The sequence below is a fragment of the Thunnus maccoyii genome, chromosome 24 (assembly GCF_910596095.1).
Source record: "Thunnus maccoyii chromosome 24, fThuMac1.1, whole genome shotgun sequence".
Classification (NCBI taxonomy): domain Eukaryota; kingdom Metazoa; phylum Chordata; class Actinopteri; order Scombriformes; family Scombridae; genus Thunnus; species Thunnus maccoyii.
Window position 1 is genome coordinate 2,678,970 of NC_056556.1, and position 12,336 is coordinate 2,691,305.

Sequence of the window (12,336 nt, forward strand, 5' to 3'; positions counted from 1 at the left end):
TCTTTATCACTTCATGCATTAGATGACATGTTTGTGAGCAGAGGAGAACACTAGAGTCGGTTAAACGCTCTCTGAAGCTTCGTCGTCGTCAGCGGTGAAGAGCGACTGATGAGCGGATGACGTCAGCGGGTGAAATGAAGAGGCCTTGAAGCGACTACTACCTTTGCCTTGTTTGTTTGCGTAGGAGCTCTCCAGCTGCAGCTGCTTCAGAGTAGCCGGCAGGTCGTCTCTCTGCTCGGGGAACAAATCCTTCACGTCGAGGCCGTAGTGATCGAGCAGCAGAGCCAGACGCTTCAGAGAGCGCTCTGCAAAAAAAACACAACACGGACACCGATTATAGTCTTTAAAAGGTTATTTACTCGTGTAGTTTTCATTCTGTGAGACGTTTATTTTACTGGTTATTTTAACATTCATGCAACATTGATGCTGCTCAGTCATGAACTATCAGGTGTTGCATTATTTATTGGTGCATGTGATGTTTGTTATTATGTTTTATTCTGTTATTAGGATGCTTCACATGAAAACCAACCTTCTGTTGTTTAATGAACATCATCATCTCTGAGAAAAAAAGCACAAATAAACTAAAAAAAAAGCCTTTTTTTTCTTTGATCCGTCCTCCCTTCACTCTTGTGTTTTTACATTTATCTGACAGCTGGAGTCACTTTGCTCGTTGGGATTTTATATCCGACATCATAAAATCATCATGAAATCGAAGCGATATTGTTTTTCTTTCCTTCATCCGCTTCTTTTTTCTGTTTATTTCACCACATCTATCGACAGCTGGAGTTAAAATAAACTTCTTTCTTTCCTCGTTTCTGTTTGTTTATCTTTCTGTATCTCCGTCATTTCCATTCTTTGACTTCTTTATACTGACAGCTGTTATTACTTGTCAGGTTTTGTGTTCGACATGCGATAAAAAGCCTCTTGTTTAGTAAAAATCTTGTTTCTCAAATGTCTTTAGATATATAATGTATGAATCTTTGTTTCTTTCTGTCCTATTTTATTTATTTCCGTCCTTCCTTTCTTAGCTTCTAATTATTTTATACTATGACCATTTCCTCACTTACATATTAATAATTGATGCTACTTTCTTGACGTCACATGTCAGCGGGGAGGATTATTTTTTAAACACATATCAGGATGATATTCTTCTTCTTCTGTCTTTACATCTTTATTTTCTCTCCTCTCTCACCGTCCAGCCCTGCCAGGGCGTCGTACGCCGCCTGCGCCTTCTTCTCCGCCTGCTGCTGCTTGCTGAGCTGTGCGACCTGGGAAACGTAGTCCTCGCCGTAGTCCTCGCCGTAGTCCAGCGGGAAGTCCAACTCCGGGAAGAAGGAGGAGGACGAGGATGGAGAGGAGGACGAGGAAGGGAAAGCTGCTGCTGCTGCTGGTATCGCCCCCCTGTGGCGGGAGAGGGTCTGCACAGGGGAGGAAGAGGAGGAAGAGGAAGAAGAAGAGGAGGAGGAGGAGGGAGAGGTGAGGTAAAAGGAGACAAGGTCCTGGAGCAGCTGCCGGTCTCGGTCTATGGAGTTTCCTCCGGAGCTGGAGCGAGCAGAGGAGGCGAGGAAGGGGAAGGCTGGATTATCGTCCAGGGAGTTGAGGGAACGTTCTGCCTTCTCCTGATAGCCGAACTGCTGCTGCAACCACAGAGAAAAACACCTACTGAAGTTTCTCTGGTGAACAAACAGCTTCTTATTTCAACATCCAGCAGACACAGAACAACGTCATCGTCCCAGTAAAGTCATGTTTGTGTCCACTTGTAACTCTCCTTTTAGCTCTGGTTTGGTCTCCACCAGCTGCTGAGAACGATATCTTTACCTTTATTTGCTAAATGTTTCACTTTCTTCACCAGCTAGTCTGTAACTTTGTCTGTCTGCTGTCTGCTGCTGGACAGATAGTTTACAGTGAGCTTGTTTTATTAAAAAAAACAGCTGCTGTAAAACCAAAACTAGCAGCTAAAAGAGGCTAAAAAGCTGATTTGTATTGTGGAGCTTTACGTTTTCTAGATGTACTGTGCAACACACAAAGATGCACCATAATGCCAAATTGAATCACATGACATTTTGTCCCACCTGGCGGTACTTGTAGGGGTCCAACAGGGGCGTCTGCATGTGGACGGAGGATCGGGAGGGATCGAGGATCATGTAGTCCACGTACTGCTGCATCTCCTCTGGGTCGGCGGCATCCTCGGGTCCCTGAACCCTCCGCTGACCGGCGCCCAACAGCCTGGAGGACCTGGTTAATAAAACCATTACATGTTGAGTTTTTTTTGTTTGATTTATCAGTATTTTCTGTGTCAGATGATCCTGATGATGCTTCCTGCTGCTGCGTGTTGTTTTCTTACTGTTTGGGCGACGTCTCGTGAAGTTTTGAGGAGGAACTGATGGTGGGAATGCGGCTCAACTCTCGAGCGATGATCGCCTGGGTGACGTCATCCCTCCAGGTCAGACCTGCACAGCCATCAGGCGACAGAAACATCAATCTTTTGCTGCCTTTTGAGCAGAAGTTAAAGCTTAATTCTCCTGTTTAGCAGCTTGAAATGTGACTCTGAGTCTCACCTTGCACCATCAGATCTTTGAGGACTTCCTGCAGTTTGTGCAGTACAGGTACAGACACCCGGTAGAGGACGGGCTCCTGGTGAGGAGCCAGACACTGTCCGAACAAACCGTCTGCACAGGAAGACAATCAGAGTTAAAGGTCAGCAGAGTAAAACTATAAATCATGCAAAGATTGTCCAGAAGAATAAAGATATAAACCTGGAACTGTGCAGAATCTCAATATACAGACTGAAAGATTCAATATGCAGAATAAATGAGTGTGTTGTTGATTGACACCTTACAGAACTGCATACAGGAAATGACTAAAATAAGCAGCTCTCAGGAAATAAATAAAATAATATGAGGTAAATACATTATTGATAAATCCTGTGGAGTGCATTCATTTCTTATATGTTAACTGCCAAAACAGTATGAAGATTTTATATGATTCTACAACGATTAGTCTTGAATAACAGTTTAGTTTTGTCTCCAAATGTTTCGCGGTTTTCCAACTGACAGACGAAAACCCAAAGATTCAATTTAAAGTCAAACACAACAAAGAAAAGCAGCAAATTATCACATTCGAGAAGCTGAAACCATAAAGTTTTTGGTATTTTTGCTTGAAAAATGCAGAAGAAAACACACATACGTACTGAACAAACACTCCAGAGTATCTGCACATATGCACAAAACAGCAGAAACACACACACACACACACACACACACACACAAGTGAAACAGTGCGTGTGTGTGTGTGCGTGTGTGTGTGCGTGGGCTGTGGTGAGTCATCACCTCTGTCTGCCTCCATCTCTCATCAAACACACGCGCACACACACACAAAACGAGGGAGACACACAGTCGTCAGGCAGGTGATGTCACTGTTGTCATAGAAACGCCAGCGCGAGCAGCGATTGGCTGACAGCGGCTGACGGAGGGAGACCTTGTTTACGTTGCGCTCTCGCTCTTCTTCTCTCCTCCTTGTTTCTGTCACTCTGTCGATCTGCCCTCTCGCTCCGTTTATCTCTCGCTCTCTTTGCTCTGTGACGAATCTCATTGATAAACACAATAATTTTTCACACACACACACACACACACTCACACACACACACACACACACACACACACACACACACTATCACATTACAGCACAATTACTCACACACGTCACCGTCACAAACACACACACACAGTGTAGTGTAAACTGTGGACAAACACACTAAAATGTTTTACTTGCTGAATTTAAATTTATGGTGATTAAATAGTTTACAGATGTTTAAGGACATAAAACTGTAGTTTTGTTAATGGAGTCTGGAATTAAGTTTATTTTACTCAAATATTCCAGAGGTTGAACAGATTACAGATGTTTAAAGACACAAAATGTGTTATTTTTTAAATGCAATCTGACTTTGAGTTTATTCTATTTAAATATTCCAGAGGTTCAATACAGATTACAGATGTTAAAGGACACAAAAAGGGTCATTTTTTAAAATGTAGTTTGGAATTAAGTTTATTTTGCTAAAATAATACAGATTACAGATGTTTAAGGACACACAACTGGTAGTTTTGTTAATGAAGTCTGAAATTAAGTTTATTTTACTCAAATATTCCAGAGTTTGAACAGATTACAGATGTTTAAAGACACAAAATGGGTCGTTCTTTTAGTGCAGTCTGGAATTAAATTGATTTTACTCAAATAATACAGATTACAGATGTTTAAGGATACAAAACATGTTGTTTTTTTTCACGCACACTTAATTCACAGTGCAGAGTTTCAACAGAGATTGAAGATGTTTAAGGACATGAAATGAATCACTTTTGAATGTTTTTAAGGGTTTAAAAAATAGTTTTTCAAATGCAGTCTGGAATTTAATCGATTTCCCTCAAAAAATCCAGATGTTTAACCCAGATAACAGATGTTTCAGGCTACAAAATCCATTGTTTTTTCAGTGCGGTCTGAAATTATTTTTATTTTGCTCAAATATTCCAGATGTTTCACCCAGATTACAGATATTTCAGGCTATTAAACTGATAATTATTGTACAACCTGTTCCTCACTATGAATGCTGCACATGTTCCATAAATGTTCCCGTCTCTGGAAAAACAGGGAACAAAACATCCTCAGGGTGGACGCAGAAACACGCCGCCATCAATAATGCAGCCGCCTCTGCAGGCTGACACACACAAACACACACAGACACACACACACACATACACATACAGGTGCACGCTCGCACACACTCGTGTAATGACATCCTCATCATGTTTGAACAGGCGGGAGGAAAGCAGGAAACCCACTGAGGGATTATTGGACGGCCCTGTTAAAGCTGGCTGACCAGCTCCTGACTGTTTGATGGACAGGAGGCACGTCACAGCTTCCTGAAGCGTGTCGCTGCAACCGGAGCCTGCTGGGATTACTCACTATTGGTCGATTTACTATTCACGTCACGTCGCATTCAGGGTACAGTAAATATGAGCCTCCTCCTGAGGAAAAAGGTGTGCACGTCGGCCTCTAAGAGGAGGATACGTTACAAGTTTTAGCTGCAACTTGGTGTCTTGAGTGTGTGAAAAATATTTCTCTGTATCTTTTACTTCCTGCATGTTGTTAACAGTTAACTGTCCATTTATGTTTGCAATTAGAGGAACTGTTTTAAATGCCATGTTTTGATCCTTTGAGCCCTACAAATGTAATTTGCGTGGCGACAGAATCTGAGCAAAGAGTCTCTGTAACTGTAACATTAAATAAAACCAATTTTTTTTAACTTCTTTATAAATTTTTCCTTTTTAAACCATATTTATAGCTATAAACTAGTCTTCTTGTAAATAATGTTTGCTCTTTCTGTAGCTTTAACTGAATGAACCCATTAATTTTTGCTTTGCTTTTTCTTTTTTTATGTTTGACCTTGTCTGTCATATTTGCAATTGTGATGTGATGGGACCAGTTGCCAGGCAACGAGCGGAAATTTCCAGGATTCCAGGAAATTACAAGTTTTTTTTTTTCCTTTTTAAATATAAACATGTTGAGAGTAAATGTTACTTTACTTACTCCAATTAGCAGTGAAACAGCTGTGAGGATTTATTTAAAACGTGCGCATATGTAGAAATAATTAACACGCTGTTCAACATGTGAACTCGTTAACGCAGTGTCATTTCTACGGCGGCCATATTGAGCTCATGTTTTGTTTACATGGTCGTAAAAACAGGTATCATCTTTTTCATGCGGCGCCATAAAACGTAACGTAAAAGTTAAATACTCACCATCGTTGCACAGCTGGTCTCTGGCACAGAGCTTCTTCTCAAACAGACAGCCTGCAGAAATAAAAATAAACAACAAAAACAGAGAAATGAATCCACACTGTGAGTCCTGCAGCGTTCCTGAAAACCTGGATGAGCTGCAACAGACGAACATTTTCAACTAATCAGCCCATAAAATTGATTGTTTTTGTAAAAAACAACCAGCTTTTGCACATTCTTGAGCCTAAAATTCACAATTTTTTTGCATTTTTTTCTATTAATCCTGGTGAAGTTAATGCGTGCACACACAGTACAAAAGTCACTGTAACTTGAAGGCTCATTGATTCAAGGTTTTTACTTTTTTTGTTACTTTTTAAGTATTTTTTATAAAATTCTACTTTGTCAGAAGAAGAGCAGAAACAAACATGGAATTTAGGAGAAAATGTCTCATTTGCACCTGATGAAACTTTGCTTTTTAATGCTGTAAAACTGTAACATACGTCATAAAAATGCCACACAGACCAAGTTTATTATAGGACTCAATCATAGACAGAAATGACTCGGGGGGGAAACCCCGGCCAGAGCTGGCAGCTATGTTGGACGACAATTTTGTGTTGCTAAGTGTCTCTGAATGGGAATATATGTGTGTGTGTGTGTGTGTGTGTGTGTGTTACAGTTGACCTTTTCCCGGCTCCTAATCTGTTGCGAGGCAGTAAACAGCAGCAGATGTGAAGCTGTTCTCTCCGTCCTGTTTGCGTTGGGTTTTCATTAAGGATTTATATAATCCTGTCTATGTATTATTCATGTATCCTGTAGATAACATAAGAAAATACACCTTGTCCTACACAATCACACCACGCTCTCTTCTCCAATTATTTCACTTCCTTCGTTCGAGCTGTTTGAACAGACTTTCTTCTCCATTTTAATTACTGTTTCCACTCCCACAGTGACGCTGCCGGACTGACGTCAGCCCTCAAAAGTGGTTCTGTGACCGTAAAGTGAGCAGCAAAGGGGAGCAGAGAGAACATTTCTATCACTAGATTCACTGCAATAACTTCCTACTCATCATCTTTGTCTGGTTTTGTTCTGTTTTCATAAAGCAAATGAAAAAGTGGGAAAAATCAAGCGGTCGCCAATGGCAAACATTTACGGTGCAATGAGTCGCTGAAGAGCTCAGCGTGACTCTGTCATGACATGTCATCTTTCTTATTAGTCGGTTTGTCATCTGTAAGTGCTGTTATTGAGAAGTGAAGTGCTCGCAGAATGGAACAGCTGAGTACAGAAGCACTAATGGCACTTAAAAATAGTTTGTCATTCACTACAAACTGCCTCTGGAAGCAACATCATCAACGCTAAAAGTATTTAGTGGAAGCTGAGCTGAAAGCCGAAGATCATCATGCACAGCATTTTGGCGGATTGGATGGTAGTTTTTTCCTGGTTTCGGCTCCTTATAGCTCCAATGATGCTACAACATATAATGATATTTTAGACAATAGTGTTCTTCCATCTCTGTGTCAATAGTTCAGGAAAGGCTCTGCTCTGTATCGACAAGTCAGCTCCATAAAGAAAAAATGGTTTTCCCAGTCTGGTGACTTGCCTGCACAGAGCTTTGACCTCAACCTCATCCAACACCTTTAGGATGAACTGGAACATTTGACTGTGAGCCAGAACTTCATCCAACATCAGACAGGTTACAAAATCTGCCTGAAAACTGCAGAGTGGAGGCTGTTACAGCAGAAGATTAATGGTTTCACATACAGGAAGGGTTAGGGTTAGGGTTCGGGTTTTTGCAGTGTAACAGCACTTGCTTATTTTATCATGTACTTCTGCTTAAAAATGTTGTGTCTAATTGTACAGAAAACGTACAATCTGCAGCAATAAACATAATCTAGACTTATCAAGTCATTTCTGTCTGTAACTGAGTCCCAAAAACCTTTTCATCTTAACACAAGTGAAAGAATCTGATGGTACAATAAGAATATTTGAGCAAGTTTCCAGTACAAACCAGCTTGTTTCAAGAACTGAGCGTCTGTATCTTGAAACGGGAAAAAGAAAGAATTAATCACAGACAAAAACTGCTTGTTAAGAAGGAGATTTTTGCTTTTAATCGAATCAAACGAGCCCATCCTCACTCAGTGATGTCACGGCGCCACTTTTGAGGAGTCTGACATCATCTGAAATCTTTACACTTGTTTTTTAAAGGATAGAAGAGGAAAAAGGAAATCATTTCCTGTGAATCTCAATTATCGGAGATGGGATTTTCTTCTCAACTGCAGCCACTCGGTGCGACTCTGCCACTCTTTCGTTTAGCTGCGATCTATAAAAGGTCAGACTGAGTATCGACACACACACACACGACGATGTAAACAAACCGCCGGTTGCAGCAGCTATCGGAGGGAGAATCTCCATTAAACCAGAAAGCTGAGACGCAGCTAAACATAGAACGGAGAGATTCTCCATCCATCCATCCGTCACCCCCTCAGTCCAAACTCCACATGATGACTAATCTCTGCTCTGCTCTCTCTCCTCCGCCCACACACATCCCTCCCTCCCTCCCTCCCTCCATCTTATCTCTTCATCCCTGTTCTCCTGCCTCCTCATCCTCAACTGTTTCCAGAAGACCTCAGTCTTGTTAATCTCCTCCGTCACTGTCATAAAACGCTCTTCTAATACACAACTAATTAGAGGAAAATTTTGTGTAATTGCATTTGTAATGAGCAGACCGATGGATACACTGTAAATAATGGTCACTCCCAGTCTCATTTGAGCCTCATCTCACTGTATTTGTACAAATTTTATAAGATATGCAAGATGAAAACGTGGGCTGTGTTGTCATTCAATCAACCATTAGATCATTTTAACTCAAAGTATCCAAATATTAAAGGAGCATATGAGTTTGTTGTTGTTTTTGATGCATAATTTGTATTGTTTACTCTTCCAACTGTGAGTTCATTTTATGTATTTTCTGATTTTTGTGTTGCTTAATACTACTAAATGGGCGACAAAACAATTTCGTAGTAATTTTACAAATTTTCAAATTTGCAGTAATTCTACAAAACATACTACAGTCACTTAAAGGATTCTTTAAGAAAATGAGACTTTAAATACTCAATTACAGACAAAAATTAGATTATAAGAAGAAGATTTTTGCGGTAGAGTTGATTTAGTGATGCAGTGATGCTCCAGGGTGTCATGGAAACAGAGACAATCAGCTCTCCTGTTTGATTCGATTTCACCAGCAAAAAAAAACCCTTAAAATGACTCAAACCAGAGGAGGTTCCAGCCAGCAGCAGGTCTTTATATTTCTCAGGGGGGAAACTCCTCCAGTTTCTTCTTTTTTTCTGTTTAACTCACAAACTTCTTCACTCTGCAGCTAAAACTAATTAGAGAGAGTAGGCGTTGTGGACGGTCACCGTCTGGCTCGGTACCCTCACATCTCTTCCAGTAGCAGCTCCATTTTGTTATACGAGGAGGTTGTGTCTGTGCAGGAGAGCAGCCGACACTATAAGAGCTTAAATATGTTTAGGGTCCTTACATCATAGTAAAGGGAGACATCAGGAAGGTTTGTTTCATCCCTCACACATACAAATAAGCATTTTCAGTGTAATCTGACCAGAAAACAACGAACTCTGGCAACCATGAACAGCTATATGTGAATTACCTAAAGTTTTACATCACGCCGTCTCCGTTTTCTTATCCTGTGCTGACCTGGAGAAAGTTATTCATGTTTTTATCTCGTCCTGTATGAACTTTCTTTCAAAGCTGATAGGCTGATTCAAAACGAAGCAACGAAAAACTTGCAATTCAATAAAATGCAACAGATTCCCGCTTATCTGAGCTTCCTTAACTGGCTACTACGTTTAAACTGATGTTAAATTGTTACTATTATGTTCAAGGCAAGAAAAGGTTTGTAATAAATATACTAGGGCTGCAACTGACGATTATTTTCTCAAGAAAATGGTGAAAAATGTCAAGATGATGTCGTCTAATGTCTTGTTTTGTCCACAACTCAAAGATATTCAGTTTACTGTCATAGAGACTAAAGAAACCAGAAAATATTCACATTTAAGAAGCTGGAATCAGAGTATTTTAGCCTTTTTTTCTAATCGTTTATCAAAAGGAGGAAGTAATGTGATGTTGTTAAAGTGCCACAAAACCAAAAGCGTCTGACTTTAAAAACTGGAAACTGGGACTCACATTTCATTAGTTTCTTTTAACCATTACCAGAATATTTCCATATAGCCTCACCCAAGTAGGGCTGGGCGATACGGACAAAATCAAATATCACGATATTTTTAACCGAATACCTCGCTATTGTGATAATATTGTAGGGATGACGAAGTGGTTAAAGGCAAATAATAGAACAGCTAGAAAATTACATCACTTTACTGTAATGCAGCCTTTAAAAAACAGGAAACACTTTAATCACCCATATCACGATATTACGATATCAAAAAGACGATATCTAGTCTCGTATCACGATATCAATATAACATCAATATATTGCCCAGCTCTATACCCGAGTAGCTTTAGTTACCTGAACACAACCAAACCTTCATCACCATAGAGGTGGAAGATTAAAAAACATGGGTCATAAACTCTTTTAAAGATTTTATAAACTGACTTTTAATTAGTTTTATACTTTGATTAATTTAATCTATTTTAAGATTTGTACTTATTTGAACTTATTCTAATTTGTAACTGCACTGTGGACTTTCTGTGAGGCACTTTGGAAACGTGTTTTTTGAAAAGTGCTTTATTAATAAAGGATATTATCATGGGAGGCACTGACAGTACGAAGCCTTATTGCAACAGTATATTAACACAAAACAAAATAAGGGAGTGAGTTGAAGATTAGCAGGAAGATTTAAATGATAATTCAGTGTTAGAGAACGCCGGAGAAGAGATTAGGCTACAAATAAGCAAATAAATAAAGTGTGGGAACATTCCCTCTTATTTGCAGTTCCTACATGACTGCTGATATCCAGTATTTTTTAAAAAAAATAGCCCTAATATGTGCTGTATCTGGAACACGTTTGATTAAGAGAACGAGGCTGACTCATCGCCCAACTCAAAAGCCTCCAGGACGATCCAGCCCCCCGTCATCATCATTATCAGTGTCTCTGTGCTTTCGCTTTTATCGTCCATTAACTGCCCGCCAGATTGAATTCAGTGTCGTTTTCATAATGGTGCTGCTGGCGTTTGTGGCTGCTGCCGTGTGAGTGTGAGCTTGTCCTCCGGTCTGCGGGGCTGACAGAGGATATTTAAGGTGGAATGAGTCAGCCAGGATGTAGCAGAGTAAAGAAAAAAAAAAAAAAAAAGAGAAACCGCGTGGTGTTGCTGAGTGGCAGCAGAGGCAGCGAGGTTAAGACCCTCCTCAACTCAGTTAACCTTTTTGTTTTTTTAATTTTTTTCAGGCTTTTTGCCTTTTGTTGGCAGGCAGCGTGAAGGTGGAGGGATGGGAGGAGGGAGGGGTGTCACGTGGGTCGAGCTATGGATGTTGCTGTTAAGGCCACCAGAGAGACCCAACCTTTACCTCAACTAGAGGTAAAGGTAGTCAACTAGAGCTACAACAACTATTTTGATAGTTGATAAATCTCTCTGTGAAGATTCTCAGTCATCCAGGTCACGGTTGTCCAATGGATTATCCTCCTTGGATGATCTATTAATTGTTTTAGGTCATTTTTGAGTCACTTTTGTTTTATTTCTAGGCAGGCTTTGCTACTTTTGGAGTATTTTTGACCTGTTCCCACTTGATGTCATCGTCACCTGGGCCTGTCTCTTGACTCTTGTCTCTTGTCTTGCCATCTTGTTGTTTTTTGCCTGGTTTTTCTCAGTTTTAACTCCAGTGCTGCTGCTCCTTTCCTCACTGACATCCAAAAGTGATCGTCTCCATTGATCATTAGATGGTCTATCTGATTTCTGTCTCTTCCTTTGGGGGAACACCAGGTCGTAGGTGGTCCAGAGTCCTAACAGCCCTCCCTCTCCAAGGCTCGTAGTAGTTTTTGTCATCATTTCCTACTCTTGCATTCAAATCCCTCATTCTTATCTTTATATCATGTCATGGAGTACCTTCTACTTCTGCTTGCAACTGGTCATAGGATCCATCCTTTGCTATTTCTGTTATTTGTTGCAGAACAACACTGAATGATGGTGATGTTGTTTCCCCCATAATCTGACCTTTATGAGTCTGCTGTTGGCATTTCTCTCTTCCTTTTTTTTAGGACGATGGCTCCCTCCCTTCATGGTGTTGGTTGTCATCTCTTCCGGAGTAAAGAACTCCTTGATCTCGTCCATGTACTCTGGCTGATTCCAAGAATGTGCAGGTTCTCGTGTCGGCTGCCACATGAAGGAGCTGACTTGTTTCATACAAGGTTCGCACAGTCCAGAAACCAATCCCGGTCTTGCGTTTGGCGTTGTCCACCTTCTTGTCAGCAGCTTCCTTTACTCCTGTTGGCTCTGAAAACCCGTTGCACACAGTAGTGTTTATTTCCTTGATGCTGTAACTCTCTGTAACAGTGTTTTTTCTGGGTTGTTAGACCTGTGGATTGCTCTTCGTCAGGCCTCT

General features: G+C 40.6%; 1 protein-coding gene across 5 annotated transcripts in view; it reads right to left on the reverse strand.

The window, feature by feature from the left end:
* ptprnb (protein tyrosine phosphatase receptor type Nb) overlaps window positions 1-12,336 on the reverse strand; it is a 41,733-nt gene that overhangs the window by 25,125 nt on the left and 4,272 nt on the right. For 3 of the 5 annotated variants that reach the window (XM_042404450.1, XM_042404451.1, XM_042404448.1), the window contains exons 2-7: window positions 5,793-5,843; window positions 2,559-2,669; window positions 2,345-2,450; window positions 2,073-2,235; window positions 1,193-1,637; window positions 162-305 (exon numbers count right to left, since the gene is read on the reverse strand). In XM_042404450.1, coding sequence (XP_042260384.1) covers window positions 162-305; window positions 1,193-1,637; window positions 2,073-2,235; window positions 2,345-2,450; window positions 2,559-2,669; window positions 5,793-5,843 — 1,020 coding nt within the window. The remainder of the gene's footprint in view (window positions 1-161; window positions 306-1,192; window positions 1,638-2,072; window positions 2,236-2,344; window positions 2,451-2,558; window positions 2,670-5,792; window positions 5,844-12,336) is intronic. The other 2 variants (XM_042404452.1, XM_042404449.1) reach the window with 1 other exon arrangement.